Source organism: Oryza sativa, chromosome 5 (assembly GCF_034140825.1).
Source record: "Oryza sativa Japonica Group chromosome 5, ASM3414082v1".
In the NCBI taxonomy this organism is placed as follows: Eukaryota; Viridiplantae; Streptophyta; class Magnoliopsida; order Poales; family Poaceae; genus Oryza; species Oryza sativa.
In genome coordinates this window covers 19493378-19510007 of record NC_089039.1, presented here as the reverse complement: position 1 = coordinate 19510007, position 16630 = coordinate 19493378, and the positions used below count along the sequence as shown (strand labels likewise).

The 16630-nt window shown below is 45.0% G+C and overlaps 1 protein-coding gene across 1 annotated transcript; it reads right to left on the bottom strand.

Annotated features, from left to right (window-relative positions):
- Nucleotides 1-4550: 4550 nt before the first annotated feature.
- LOC4338714 (probable serine/threonine-protein kinase PBL7) lies at nucleotides 4551-9184 on the bottom strand. Its single transcript, XM_015782452.3, has 6 exons — nucleotides 8671-9184; nucleotides 8344-8579; nucleotides 5815-6212; nucleotides 5583-5715; nucleotides 5336-5425; nucleotides 4551-5211 (listed from the first exon to the last, which is right to left on the bottom strand). The coding sequence occupies exons 1-6, from the start codon at nucleotides 9056-9058 to the stop codon at nucleotides 4981-4983; spliced, it is 1476 nt and encodes a 491-aa protein (XP_015637938.1). The 5' UTR covers nucleotides 9059-9184; the 3' UTR covers nucleotides 4551-4980.
- Nucleotides 9185-16630: the final 7446 nt, after the last annotated feature.

The following is a 16630-nucleotide window of genomic DNA, read 5'->3' as shown; positions in this document are numbered from 1 at the left end:
TCATGTCAATGCCACGTATAGGAAAGACCGGGTCAGTACCGCCACGTAGATGCCACGTCAACAAAACCACCGAGGGAGTCAAATTGTATCGGTTTTAATAGTTGGGGTCCGAGATATCCGGAATCAGATTAGATTATTAGTTGAGGGAGTCAAAGTGAACTTATTCTTTGCAAGGTTCACATGGCCCAGACCAAGATGGGCCACACCGCCTGGGCATGGATGGAGCTTGGCCCGTATATAACTTTCTAACTCCCTCCATTTCATAATGTAAGTCTTTCTAGCATTGCCTACATTCATATAGATGTTAATGAATCTAGACATATATATATGTATATATATATATATATATATATGTATATATATATATATATATATGTATGTATATATATATATATATGTATATATATATATATATATATACACATATATATATATATATATATATATATATATATGCGCGCGCGCGCGCGCACACACATATATATATATATATATGTCTAGATTCATTAACATCTATATGAATGTGGAAAATGCTAGAAAGTCTTACATTATGAAACGAAGGGAGTAATTTTGTTTTTTGAAAAAGCATCTGTACTGGTTCTTTATTTTGGAACGGAGTGAGAACTAAAAACAAGAACAAAAACAGATAGCCCCGTTGGTTACCCTAATAAGTCGAAGTAAAAGCCAAAATTTTAATTTTCAAATTTAATTTTAAAGTTGATTTTAAAATATTTTAACGTGATTCTTTTTCAACATTAGCTTTTGTTACGAAACGATAGGCAAACAAACGATAAAAAACAATAGATCAATCACAGAAGACACGAGATTTTAACGTGGAAAACCCTCCCAAAGCAAGAGAGAAAAAAAGCACGGGCGCTAACCAGCAAAATATCTTCACTAAGTTGGCCTTTATTAAGTGCAAATGAATTTGGATCACAACGCAACAGCTTTTAAATCGTTAAGAACTCATATATAAAAATTTTATCTATAAATTAATTTTTTTCCTAATAAGCCATTTTGGTGGCTTATTAGGAAATATCGTCAACCGATGGGGCTAGAGAAAACGTTCATATCATTTTCTTAAAAAAAAAGTACATATGCCCTGCATCCATTTATTACAGAAGTTGGAGGTTGCAAAACTAGCACAAGCAGACTGGGGAAGCCTACTCAACCATAATCCAGGATTCCAGGCCCTGCCGTTATTACCATACGACGTGAATTCAGGATGTACAGTGTACACCAGCCAATCATGGAGGGCTGCTATGTCAAATTCACTTGAGGTTCTTATTAAACCAGTCGATCATGTCTGCCAGGGCTTCCTCGGCGCTCTTGACAGCAGCGGCATCGTCATCCTTGTATCTTACGGTCCATCCATGCTCGACCCCAGGGAAGATCTTGACAAAGTGACCAATCTGCGTGCCCAGCAAATTTCATGTCAGAATGAAAAACCTCCATATGAGCTTTACAGCAATTTCCTGTCGCTGCTTCTTTGCCAACTTCGAGTGACTGTGACTACTCTTACTGGCCGTAACTCACAGAACTTGAGCTTTCTTTCCTCCCTTATGGCGGCGCATTGGGGCACTAGAAATCAAAGAAATCTGCTATGTTATGTGTTATGAGTTTGGGAGTCAGGCTTTCGCCCATTGCGGAAAATTCTCCACTGCTGCCTCCCGTAGGAGTCTGGGCCGTGTCTCAGTCCTATCTCAGTATAGAAGATGGAATTAGCGATATTTTTTTGTTTATAAACTCCCCCGGCGGGTGGTTAATCTCAGGAATGGCGATTTTTGATATGAACAACTTTGTATCATTCGGTACCACTAAGCAGCGGTTAATCGGACATTCCTGAGAGTTCCTTCGGGAAAGAAGAAGCCTAGCCTAACATTGAAATAAAAGTGCCGTAGAGAGAGATCATTTAGTGATTTGATCGTCTAAGATGAAATCACATAGTATACGGCTTTCGAGGATTTCCAAGAGCAGATTGAATTCTGTGTTATGGTTTCAGGGTTTGACGTTGCTTCCGGAGAAGTAGTTAGTTTCCAAGAGGATTAACCGAACTAACGCAGTTTTTCGACAAGGGTGTCATTGATGGAATTACCCGTCCAACGCGCAAAGCTAAAGAGGATTTCGAGTCCTCTGCTCTAACCAGCCAGAACCTATCCGGGGCCAGGGGGCCATTCCCTTGACTCGTACTGATGAGAAGTTTTTTACTCCACGAGAAATTGAACAAAAAGCACAATAAATGCGAGAATATTGACTTCCATAACCTCTTTTTTTTCGCAATAACTCGGGATGTAATCCCATGGAGAGGGAAAAGGGTATCCTGTAAATGGTTGGTATGGCCCAATCCCATCATTTAAATGAGAGTGGATCGAGGGAATGGAATCTAGACTATAGATTGAACTAGACTATCAATTCAATCTATTCATCTCATCTTCCATTTTAGAAAGTAGCAAGCAGCGAATAAAACGGCTGCAGCAAGAAGTTTCGCACTCTAACTCGAAACGGATTTCGCGCATTGAGCTTACCTCCCTCTAGAGAGTGGAGCATGATGAAGCTTTATATATGCCCGGGAGGTGCGAGGAGTTCGGAGAAGGGCGGCAATGGCCGGTGGAGTGGGGTGTAGACGTGGGCTCATGGTGGGGGTCAAAACAGCACCGATTTTTAGGGAAAACCGGGGGAAGAGGTGAAGGAGTGGGCGTTGGGAGAGTCCACACGGCTGGACGCTGTCGGGGAAGCGGGAGGGGTGCGGGAGAGGCAGCGACATGGGCGGCGTCAGTGGTAGCCGGCTCCGTCCGGAGGTAGAGGGAGGAGCTGACAGGTGGGGTTGCCGGTCCCACCTGTCGGCGAGGGGAGAGAGTGAGGGGGGACAAGGAAGACTTGTTGGAGAGGGAGGGGACGAAGGCGGGCTGGGAAGGGAGGAGAGAGGAGGGAGGCCGGCCCGAGGGGGGAACTTGGGCCGGAGCCGGCCCAAGGGAAAGGAGGAGAATTTAAATTGGTTTTTCAATTAATTTAATTGATTAAATAAACTTTGTGATGTTAAAATTAGAAGTTGAGCTCCGAAAATTCACGAGAAATTTCAGAGAATACTTTAGGGCACAAAGAATATTACAAAAATATTTCTGGCCATGATTTTTAAAGGAAAATTTTAATTCCCTCATTAATTCACTTGATCAAATTGATTTAACTTTTTTAATATAAATTCTAAAAATGGATTATTTAATGATTTTTAATCCCGAACGAAAATCGGGGCGTGACAGATCTCCTCTGGGAGGTCTTCCTCCTGCTCCCCACCGTTGTCAAACTTGTCCGCGCCTCTATCGCCTGCAGGCTTTTCCTCCGCGCCAGATTATTTAGCTGACCAAATTAATTCTCAATGGAACATTTTTTTAATTATTAAAATTTTCTTCGTGTGCCACGTCAATGCCATGTCAGATGAAGAGACCAAATTAATTCTTAATGGAACATTTTTTTAATTATTAAAATTTTCTTCATGTGCCACGCCAATGCCATGTCAGATGAAGACCAAATCAAATTAGCCACGTAGGTGCCACGTCAGCCGAAATCATCGTCCAAAACGCCTTGGGACCTATGTTACACCGGTTTTCATAGTTGAGGGACCAATTGTATCTAGTTTTCCAGTTGAAGGACGAAAATCGGATTCGTTGATAATTTAAGGGACCTCAGATGAATTTATTCCAAGATTCTAAGATGAACCTAGGTGATTGGGCTTGTATGCAGTTTCTCTGGCCGGTAGAGAATTTTTAAATAAGTTCACCTGATGTCCCGGAACTTTACGTCGAGTTTGTATGCGGTCCCCAATCTCCAATACTAGAAATCTCTACCCCTCAACTATTAATCTCTATGAGAATTTTGCACAGTTTGTGATAGTTGAGGGGTAGAGATTTATGATATTTGGGATTGGGGACCTGATACAGACTGACATATAGTTCAAGGACATCAGATCAACTTTTTCCAAAAAAAAGTTTTGCTCCTCTTTGATTTCTTACTATTAGCTTATTTTAAAGCCAACATATATAATAGATTAGCTATAAGGTTGGCTACAATTTTCTTCTCCTCTCTCTATCTCTCACTTATATATTTAATATATTTATCTTGGAGCTTGTGATCCACTATCTAAAAAAAATCTTGGAGCTTGTGATAAGCTAGCTCTTGCATGAGAGCCAACACCCATGATTTTTCACTACTTTTTTCCTTCACATAAGTTTACAGTAAGCTTATAGCTCTTATACTTGCTCTGAGATAGAGGAGAAATTAAATGTCCGTTCTCCATTTGGGGTTTGGACCACCGGTCCCCATTTCGTAGACACAGCAACTCCTTCAAAAAGACTGAACTGGCATCACTCTGCTATATGATAAGCTCTATCTGATGATGCCAAATCTGTTCACTTAAGCAATGATGAAATCATGAAAAAACGATCACAACAGAATCTCGTGCCATCATTTCGGTTAGGTGATAGCGGTACCACGCAGAAGAGGTCTAGATCGAAGCCATAAACAACACTCAACAACTCTTTTAATTACACAGCTGCTCCTGAAAAAGGATGATCCATTTATTGTATTTTTTCCATCTTAATTACTATCTTATACAGGAATATATGAATATATATGATTTCGTACAAAAGAACAAGGAATCGTCGTACAACTGTCCCTAATAAATAGTACAATCGTACGCACGTGATGATGTACTGCTACAGCAAATCTGCAATTGCATTTGCAAGGATGTCTTGCAAGCAAGCCGTGATGAGCTTGGTGAAGTGGTACTGGTACCGTTCTATACACAGCTGGGAGTAGTGCCAGCAATCTCCCTCCGATCGAGCAGCTTGACAAGCTGACCATCCATCTCTTCTTCCCCATCTGCCTGGCTCAAAGTACTCCAAGCAAGCGATCGACGATCGAGACGTAGTAATACATAGGAGCTAGCATTATATATCTGCAGCTGATCGAGATGCATATGGCTAATCAATCCAAGCCGTGCATGACGCATCGCGTTTCCAGGGCACCGCCGTTGGAAGAGCCCCTGCTCGGGCTCATGTAGACGACGTGGTGGTGCCCGTGCGCGGGCCTCAGCGGCGTGGAGGTGCAGGACATGAGTGGGCTCTTCACGATGGGGATCAGCGACTGCACCACGTCCGTCATCAGCGGCCGGTAGTCCGCCTTCGTCTGTATGCACATCGCCGTGATGGCGGCCACCTGCACATAGCACAACGTCGCAAGCACGGGTCAGAGAGATTTGAGAGTCACAACTGCTTCCAGTTAATAATACTGTAGTGTAACTACTAGAGTATGCGGAGAGTAGCTAGGAAGGTATAAATACCTGGACCAGATCTTTGAGGGAGAACTGGCCTATCAGGGCAGGATCCACCATCTGCACGAGCTTCTCGCGGTTCGTCAGCCGCGGAAGGGCCTGCGTTGATTCCACACGGCAAAAAAGTGAGAAAATTTAAGTTGTGTCTGTTGGTCATCCTGATGTGACTAGCACGACCGATCCTTGCATTTATCCTACTGTAGCTAAGACAAATAGCAGACCACATGGGCAACTAACGATGATTTTATATACTGACCCACGAGACGAGTACGTGCTGTCCCGGCGGCCGCTTCGTGTCGACGGGCACCCGCCCAGTGAGCAGCTCGAGGAGCACGACGCCGTAGCTGTACACGTCCGACTTTGTCGTCAGCTTCCCCGTCGACGCGTACCTGCAGCAGTACGTAACCACAGTTTAGCCAAGCACATCATGACATCGATGAGTTAATATTAAGCAGAAAAAGGTTTAATAGAAGCTAGTTTGTGCGTACTCTGGGGCGAGGTAGCCGGTGGTGCCGAGGACGCGGGTGGTGACCTGGCCATTGGCCTTGTTGGAGCCGAGCTTGGCCATGCCGAAGTCGGAGACGCGGGCGCGGTAGTTGTGGTCGAGGAGGATGTTGCTGCACTTGAAGTCGCGGTGGATCACGGCGGGGGAGCTGTGCTCGTGGAGGAACTCCAGCGCGCGGGCGCAGTCCAGCGCGATGCCCAGCCGCGTCTGCCAGTCCAGCGGCGGCGGCTGCTCCGCCGGCGCCAGCGCGCGCCGGTGGAGGTGGCTCTTGAGGCTGCCGTTGGGCATGAACTCGAACACCAGCAGACGGTGGCTCTGGTCGGCGCAGTAGCCCAGCAACCCCACCAGGTACGGCGAGTGCATCCGGCTCAGCAGGTCGACCTGTACATTATCGTGCACCCTCATAATCAGTGATCAGTAATCAACTAATCACGTATCAGTATCACCCCCTCTGCATGCATGATAGGTAATCGATGCAGTCCATGAACAGTGTCATCGTGTTATACACTTACTATACTAGTTGGCATTGTCTCGCTTAGTTTGGGAAAAGGTGCGCCCGAAGCGAAGCTGACGCTGCCCATCTACCTACGTGTGTCCTCGATCCCACTGGGTCATCACTCACCAGTCCTATTGGATCCAAAACAACTGTGCTTACATGTACCCGCAGTAAAACTAATAAAGTCGACGCTCGACAGTCGACGGTACATACTGTAGTACACTAATCAACGATAATCCACACTGTGTTGCACTTAACACGGCGTGCCTGAAGGACGATGACCTGGGGTTAGTGCAGGGACATGTCGTACTACGTGAGCCACCACGGCTCCCGGGACAGCCCAGATCGTGTGTCAGATAGTATGGACCTGCGCAGCTGTGAGACCGGTCAGGTTCTTAAATGGCGTGACGGATGGATCCTCGGCTTCGTCAATCGGCCAGGCCGGCAGGGAAAGCCCACACGGCCACACGCATCTCGTGAGTACTGTCTGCCTCTCAATTCGATTCGATCTGTATATACAACGTCGCTGCAGGCAGTAGCAGGCTGCAGCGAGAGACATACGGTACCCCAGCCCCAACACTTTAAAGACATCACCCGTTAAACTTAACCGCACAACGACATCGGTCGTCCGTGCCGAGGACATGTAGTGCAGTGTCAATGTGTCATGCACCCATGATGCTCGGTTTCTCGAAAGTAAGTTAATAGGCCTCTCACAGGGTGTGTTTAGTTCACGTTAAAATTAAAAGTTTAGTTAAAATTGAAACGATGTGACGGAAAAATTAAAAAAGTTTACATGTGTAGAAAAGTTTTGATGTGATGAAAAAGTTTGAAGAAAAAATTGAAGCAGTAACAAAAGATACCTACCTGATCAGTAATAGCAACGCCCATCTGCTCGGCCATAAATCCAAAATGTCAGTCCAAAAATGGTTGGCCCATGACAAAAGCAAAACTGTCCCATCCGGACTTGCGAGAGGGCGCTATCCCTAGATTAGGCTCGCGTGATAGTAGTACAGTACCATAGCGTGTACAGTGTGAATTTATGTGTCAATGAGTCGAAGCATCCTAGAATGCATTAGCGACCTGGTGTGCCTAGCTGATGAGCCAAACACCCGCAAAACTGTAGCGGAAAGCCAGCCACTGGGCGGAGCAAAGGACAGCCACAGCCCGAAAGGCGAGGGCAAACGACTCACGCCGCAACGAACGAGAACCGCGCGGCGTGCCGCGGCAAGTTGCGCATGACACGCCAAAGCTTAGCCAGCCGAATATCCCGCGCCGCTGTGCGGCCTCGGCTCATGCGTTCCGTCTTCATCCCCCCGGGCACAAGACAGCACCAACAGTCTGTCACAAGCGACCAAGAGGGTAGGCACTGTCGCGAAAAGGCGCTAGCGTCCAGTGAACCACCAGTACTGATGGCGCTGGTGCACGACTGACTTAAGCAACCGGGTGGACGGGCAGGCAGGCCGGCAGGAGCGCCTGTTTACGTTTCCAGGTCTCGTACGTACGCTACGCATGACACACAGGCACACACACACGAACAACCTGTTTGCTTGCCCCAGCCATGAACCATCTAGGGATCGCAGACAAGCCGGCAACAGCAGCGTTAACAACCATTCGGAAACTACCCACCCGCTCTGATCTGCTGCTGGTGTGTTGTGCAGCTGCATACAGGTAGCTACGGTTGGTATACGAATTGAAGAGACAAAAGCGGCGGCCGTACGCGGTACGTGCACATGTACGAGACGTGCGTTGATGGGGATACCGGATACTTCCTCCGTCCCAAAATGTAAGTATTTTTAAGGTTGGCACGGGTATTAAAAAAGTAGGTGATAATAATTGAAAAAGGTGTGTGATTGGTTGAAAAGAGAAAGTAGGTAATGGTTGTGATTGGTTGAGAGCAGAAGGTAGGTAGAAAAATAGCTTTATTTTGAAATAAAGTACTGTGCTAGAAATAGCTATATTTTGGGACGGAGGTAGATAGAACGTGATGCTGGTGAAGCTATGGCTGGTGCGGCTTACCTCGATGCGGAACTCGCGCTCGCCCTCGCGCCGGCCGTCCATCTTGAGCCGCTTGATGGCGGCCGTGGTGCCGTCGCCGAGCCGGCCGCGGAAGACCACGCCGTACGCGCCGCGGCCCACCACGTTGCACTCGCTGAACCCGTCCGTCGCGCTCTCCAGCTCCCGGTACGTGAACACTTGCGCGCCGCGGTTCCGCGGCTGCACCGAGAAACCCAGCCTTCCGCCATATATGCACCCTGCATTTCGAGTATTCGACATGGTGAGAGCGGCTTCTCGCGATCAGTGTAAATGTAACGATGCGTTGGTTGGTTTGCTGGGCACACTTACCGGCGGCGGCGGCGGCGTAGTACCTGGAGTTGTTGTAGCCGCGGACGCTGCTGCCGCAGCTGGACGCGGGGGCGCCGCCAGGCTTGTCGCCGTTGCAGCTGGCGCCGCCGGCGCCGTCCACCGTCCCGGGCTTCCACCGACGCGTCATCACCAGGATGACGACCACGGCGACAAGCAGCACGACCCCTATTGCCAGCGCCGAGGCCGGCAGGATGGTGAAGAGCGGGTTCGGGTGCCCGCCGCCGCGGCGGTTGTGGTGGAGCTGCCCGGGCGCCGGCCACGGAGCGAACGGCGGCCACGGCGCGAGCCGCGCGTCGACGAGGTCGTCCGCGGCGAAAGGCGAAGGAGCCGTAGGAGATGGAGGGGACGCCGCCCAAGCATCCGCCATTGTCCTCCTCCTCCTCCTGGGAGTGGCCGGACACGGCCAGGCAACTGGCGAAGCCGGCGGTGGAACAGTGACGAATGAGCCGAAGGAGAGAGAGAGAGAGATAAGGAGGCGCGCGCAGAAGCGCCAAAATATATAGGAGAGCACTGGCACGGGAATAAAAGCAGAGTAAGAAATTCTCTGAATCTACTGGAATGTAGCTGCCGTTCAATTTACTCCGGCCGAGCTCGCATCTCCATTTCCCTGCACGATCGGTAACGTGCACCATGCAAGATATACTCGTCCCATAATATAAAGGATTTTGAGTTTTTCTTGTACTGTTTAACCATTCGTCTTATTTAAAAAAATTTAGAATTATTATTTATTTTCTTTGTGACTTACTTTATTATGCAAAGTACTTTAAGTACAACTTTTCGTTTTTTATATTTGCACAAATTATTTGAATAAGACGAGTGGTCAAACATTGCAAACAAAAACTGAAAATCCCTTATATTATGAGACGGAGGGAGTAGTAACGTATAGTAACTGCTAGGAGCGTTGTGTACAATTAACGTATAGTAACTGCTAGGAGCTCTCTGCTTCTGCTGCACCAGCTGCTACTAACGCCATTCCCAACCCAATGACTAGGATGATGTCCATAGTATTAAATAAGCTGTCACCTAGTATGAAAAATGATGTGACAAGTGAATAAATGAGAAAAGAGAAGGAAACCATGTCTTACATGAGACATGATTTCTACACAATATCCAAGACATCATGTGAGATAAGTAGCATTAAATTTAAGTATAGAATAGTAGTGTTTGCATTAGAAGAGTAGTGTCTAGTACTAGTTTCTTGATGATGTGGAGTTTATGAAAACTATGTCTAGTATATTGGGTTGGGAATGGCCTGCGTTCGAGAGAGCAGGTTCGGAACGCTTGCCTCTTGCACGGAAAACAAAGTGATCCATTAGCACGTGATTAATTAAGTATTAGCTAATTTTTTTTAAAAAATAGAATAATATGATTTTTTTAAACAATTTCCGTGTAGAAACTTAAAAAACACATCAAAATAACAGTTTAAAAAACGTGCGCGTGAAAATCGAGGAGGAGAGGTTGGGAACCTAGACAAACGAACTGAGCTAGCTCTATCCGTGCCCGACCAGTTGGCAAGTGGCGACGCTGGCGTTGGCGCACCGGCGCGCACACCGCCACTCAGGGCGCCGCGGATGTGACAGGTCGATCGGCAGAATACGTTGCTCTTGTCCGATTTAAAGTATAGTATACGCATAATGTATTGTCTTCTTTTAGACAAGAACCGTAGCATACGCATTGTAATAAGTTTGTGAATTGTGATGCTGAGCTAGTAATTGTGGCCCTAGCCATCTGCCGTGCGATGGACCACGCAGCTCGCTACTCCTACAAGCTCGCTCCCATGCAAATTCGGTAAAACTGCACACACGCACATGCACACGAGCAGCAGTAGTATACTCTTCTTTCTGAATTCTGACAGTAGATGCGGTGTGGCAGGCAAATGCATTACGGCAGGTGACGGCAGTTACACGAGCGGTGACCCGTCGGGACAGGTCAAACCGCCCGAGCGGGGGAAAAATACGCGAGGCCGGCAAGGCGCCAAAAGGGCCGGACTCACATGCGGCGCGCGCGCGCGGAGGAAGGCAAGAAGAAGAAGAAGCTGGTGCACGCGGCCGGCCGGGCTGGCCACCGTTCCAACGCTCGTGATCGCCATTTGTTTGTGCCCACACCGTGTGACACCAAACCTACATGCGCCTGAATTAGTCGCTGATGCGGTCTCGCAGATCTACCGCTAGGTTCCAACTAGGATGGTGCTAGCACAATGTTAGGGTGTGTTTAAGTCTGGTTTATTTCCCAAAATATTTTTTCCAAAAACATCACATCGAATCTTTAAACACATGCATGGAGCATTACATATATATTAAAAAAACTAATTACACAGTTAAGAGGGAAATCACGATACAAATCTTTTGAGCCTAATTAGTAAGTGCTATAGTAACCCACATGCTAATGACGGATTAATTAGGCTCAAAAGATTCGTCTCGCGGTTTCCAGACGAGTTATGAAATTAGTTTTTTCATTCGTGTCTAAAAACCTCTTCCGACATCCGGTTAAACATCCGATGTGATATCCAAAAATTTTCTTTTCGCGAACTAAACAGGCCCTTAGTTCGCGAAAAGAAAATTTTTGGGTGTCACATCGGACATTTGACCAGATATCGAAAGGGGTTTTCGGGCACGAATGAAAAAACTAATTTCATAACTCGCCTGAAAAACATGAGACGAATTTATTAAGCCTAATTAATCCATCATTAGCATATGTAGGTTACTGTAGCACTTATGGCTAATCGTGGACTAATTAGGTTCAAAAGATTCATCTCACGATTTCCATTCAAACTGTGCAATTAGTTTTTTAATCTATATTTAATGCTCCATGCATGTATTTAAAGATTCGATTGACGTTTTTGGGAAAAAAATTTGGGAACTAAACAAGGCTAAAATTTTGGTAAAAAAATCACATCAAATGTTTAGACACATGCATGGGACAATAAATGTGGGGAAAAACAATTGCACAGTTTACATGTAAATTGCGAGACGAATATTTTGAGCCTAATTACGTCATGATTTGACAATGTGATGCTACATTAAACATTTGCTAATAACAAATTAATTAGACTTAATAAATTTATCTCACAGTTTACAGGCGGAATCTGTAATTTATTTTATTATTAGTCTACTTTTAATACTTTAAATGTGTATACTTCAAAGACTTAATCGAAAACTGCAGTAACCTACTGGTGGTACTCCTAGGAGTACATAATAAGGGCGACGTGTCTGCTTGGTGAGTACTGGAATGGCAGGGCCAAGTACAGGGAGCCGCTTGTGCAGGAGACACTCGTAGTAAATCGTGGCTGCCGGCCGTACGCGAGCAGATCGATCTCTCGATCTTTTTGGGTGGATCTACGCTGAAGGTAAAGAAGAATTTAATGATGGGATTATCAAATTAATCAATGGTGAAGAAGTTAGAGCGCCAGGCAACCAGGCGTCCGGGGGGCTGGAGGTGGGACAGCAGAAGCGTGTGCCACGTCGTATAGTTTATGTATCTCCATATGTATCTTCTACTAAAAGTTCGGATATTACTGATCAGGATGGAGCATCGGAGCCCCACGCAGCCATATGCATCGATTTAATACCGTCTTTTCTAAACGGAGAGTTAATATTTGTTTGTGCAGTGGTTATGGCCATTGTTTCCACATTGATGGCGTCGCGAGTATGGTGGTTCATCTGACAGAGTAGCCATTGGTCCATTACACACTCACAAGCAAGAGCCATATAATAACGGACAAGGTCAAATGGCATGGCGATGTGCATAAACCACTACTACAGAAGAGGTCTTTCCATGCGGGCGAAAAAGATTTTCGCATGCGGTTGGCCAGACCGCATGCGTGAAATCGTCTGTAAAGATCACGATCTGCGCATGTGGCCAGGGCAACCGCATGCGAAAATCCGATTTTCACATGCGAGCGCTTAAGTCGACCGCATGCAAAGAGAAAAAATCGGGAAAAAAAATAAAATTCCAAAGAAAGGAAACCCTAGCCGCAGGCAGCGGCATCGTCGCCCGAGCTCGCCGGCCGCTCCCTCTCCCGCTGCCACCTGCCCCCGCTTCCGCCACTGCCCGCTCCCGCCGCCGGCCGCCCCCGCTCCCGCCTCCAGATCCGGGCGGGACAAGGCCCGCCGCCGACCGCGTCACCACCGACCGCTCCCGCCGCTAGATCCGGGCGGGAGGAGGCCCACCGCCCACATCGCCGCCGACCGCTCCCGCCGCTGTTGTGGAAGGCCCAAGGACCGCTCCCGCCGCCAGATCCGGGCAAGAGGAGGCTAACCGCTCGCGTCGCCGCCGCATCGCCGCCGTCGTGGAAGGCGCCGACCATTCCCGCCGCCGTCGTGGAAGGCCCAAGGTCGCCGACCGTTCCCGCCGCCAAATCCGGGCGGGAGGAGGCCCACCGCTCGTGTCGCCGCCCGCTCCTGCCGCCGTCGTGGAAGACCCGAGGTCGTCGAGGCTGCCCACTCGCCGGATCTGCCGCCGTCGAGGAAGTTCCGAGCTAGGTCGCTAACGCTGCCTACTCGCTGGATCCGCCGACCCTGCTGCGCGCCGGCCGTCGCCATAGCCGCAGCCGCTCCCTAGGGCGGCGGATCCGGCCCTCCCGAGGGCAGCGCCGCTGGATCCGCCACACGCAGACACCATCGCCACCCGACCTGCGCTCTCGGAGAGGGAGAGGGAGATGACAGAAGAAAAGAAAGATAGGAGAGGAGAGAGAGAAGGGAGGGTAAAAAATAGAGGGGGAGAGAGAGGAGATGAGTTGGAAAAAAATTGAAGTGGTGGGAGGGAAAAGAGAGTGGAGGGAGATGAAAAAATTGGGGTGATATTTTTGCATGCGGACCACTTAAAGGGTCCGCGTGCGAAAATAGATTTTTTGCATGTGGCTCCTTTAGTGGACTGCATGTGAAAATAGTCAATAAAAATTAATTTAAAAATATGAGAACTTCGAATTAAATTTTATGATATTAAATAAACTCATATAAAAAAGTTACCAAAAACAAAGTTGTAGAACTCATTGAGATTTACCAATTTTCTTTTGGTCATTTCTCCATCCGAGTTTGATTGGACTATATAAAATTTGAATTTTATAATACAAGAAATTCAAATAATTATTTGGATAGTAAATGATTTCAAATGGAAAATTTGTCAACAACAAAGTTGTATAACTCATCAAGATATATAACTTTTCTTTTGGCCATTTTTCTATATGACTTTATTTGAATAGTTTGAATTTGAATTTCAAAATATGAGAACTTCAAACAACATTTTGAAATACTAAATGATTTCAACTGAAAAAGTCATGAACAACAAAGTTGTATAACTCATCAAGATTTATACTCCCTCTATCCCAAAAAAACAAATCTAGTACTGGATGTGACATATTCTAGACAACGAATCTGGACAAATGTATATCTAGATTCATTGTACTAGGATGTGTTACATCCCGTACTAAGTTGGTTTTTTATGGGACGGAGGGAGTAACTTCTATTTTTATCATTTCTTCATCCAACAAAGTGATTTGTAACATTGTTCACAAAATATACATATCTCCGATTTTTTTACATGTAAGCACATGCATCAGTTTAATTCCAAATATAAGCAAGCCAAACCCATATTTCAATCCGTAGACAAGATGCTCAGGTGCAGGCGTTGTTCCATAACATATTGTCCAAGCGTTGTTTCATAACATAATGTCCAACAAAATAATAGGCCATTGAATTGAGTTTTGTTACTTTGTATTAATGTTTGACATATTTATTAAGTATGGTTCAAAAATATGTTATTTTGCTTTTACAAAATATTGTTACACTTTTTTTAAGTATAATTATATAGCAAGTTAATAGACCTAAAAAATTGCTACTATTTTACAAATAAATGAGTTTACATTACCGGGCTGCTAACTTGTGGATGTTATCGCTAGAAACGAGGTTGCAAAAGGTTTATTTTGTTTGGCATTAGATTGAGGGATTGACGTGGTCATGTACACATGTTTACAAATGGAATTACGAATATGGTGTGCTCAGATACGTAGTAAAAGAGCTGCACGTGCTTAGATTAAAAAAAATCGGTACATATCTCTTATGTAGTATAGTTTTATAAGCTATAAGAGATATATGTAAATTTTGTCGGATGGAGAAATGACCAAAATAGAAGTTATAGATCTTGATGAGTTATACAACTTTGTTGTTGATGACTTTTTCAGGTGAAATCATTTACTGCTTCAAAATATTATTTGAAGTTTTGAAATTCAAAATTTTAATTGATAAAACAAAGTCACAAGAAAAAAGGCCAAAATAAGAGCAGTAAGAACACAATAACATGATAGCATGATTTTAGAAATATTTAGGAAAAAGAATCATCCAATTTGGAGTTCATATGAGTACGATACACTAGTTTCAAATTTTTCAAATTTTATTTTCGCATACGCTTCTTAAGACGCCCGTATGGAGAGCCGCATGCAAAAATGAGTTTATTTTTGCATGCGGACCTCTTAAGAGGCCCGTATGGGAAAATTGATTTTTCCATATGGACGTCTTAAGGAGCCATCTGCGAAAATGCCGCTCGATTTTTGCAGAAGTTATGATCCGTTTGTAAAAATCATGAGGTCTCGTATAGAAAAATCGTTTTTTTAGCAGTGAACATCACAAGGCTTGTCGGGTTTTATAGATTTGTGTTGTTTTCTTGCTATGACACCAGTTCAACCCAAAAGTCACAAATATGCCATTACATGTTTAAAATTCAACATCATTGGTCATTGGGCTAGTATTGTTTTGGCTATTTGTAGGACATACCCCTCCATCCCATAAAAAACGAATCTAGAACAGAATGTGACATATTTTAGTACCATGAATCTGGATACATGTATGTCCAGATTTATAATATGTGTCACATTCGATACTAGGTTGGTTTTTAAGGGATGGAGGGTTGGTTTTTAAGGGATGGGGGGAGTAAATACTCATGTATCCATATGTCAGGCATGCTGTTCTCCTTCGTCTCTAAGCTAAGGGAGGCAATTGCGACCATTTGCTCGTCTACCCTTGAATAAAAAACCCGATTAGAATTTTGTGGGTTCTCAATTTTATGCCCTCTTTTGTGCCAAAGTGGATGCACACGAAAAGCCACACAAGTGAGTTCGCGTGCTTGTTGGCAATATGGTGTGCGTACTGTATATGTGCAGGTAGCAATCCCTAAAAAAAAATATGCCCTATTTTGGTGGCATGCCATATATTTCATTCTTCTTTCTCCAGTGTATTAGGAGGGGGCTAATGGGCGATCGATCGCCATCGCCCAGCGATCGGTTTGCCCCCCCTCCCCCTATACTCCTCCCTCTTCTCCCCTTCCTCATCCCCTTCTTCTCTTTCTACTACAGTATACCACATAATTTTTTTTAAAAAAACAAAAGTTAGAAAAAAATATGTATAGAAATACTATATATAAAAAATTTGAATTCAAATTCAAATTTGAATCGGGTATGTAAACTTTTGACTTATAAACTTTGGGTCTATAAACTTTAGGTGTATAAACTTTAGATGTATAGAAATACTATATATAGAAAATATTTGAATTCAAATTCAAATTTGAATCAGATATAATTCAAATTCAAATTTGAAACGGGTATATAAACTTTTGACTTATAAACTTTAGGTCTATAAACTTTAGGTGTATAAACTTTAGATGTATAGAAATTCAAATTCAAATTCAAATTTGAATCTGATATATAAACTTTTGACTTATAAACTTTTGGTCTCTAAAGTTTAGATGTGTAAACTTGAGGTGTATAAATTTACTAAAATAGGAAAGTAATGCGGTGCCAAAAGAGGAAACCAGGTGGAGGGTTGGAGGGAGGGAGGGGGGAGGGGATCGATCGCTGCCCCATCCCCAGGGCAATCGATCACCAAATAGCATTTCCGTGTGTATTATGCAAGTTATTTCTTTTTCCTCTCTAGATATATTTTTTCTCTCC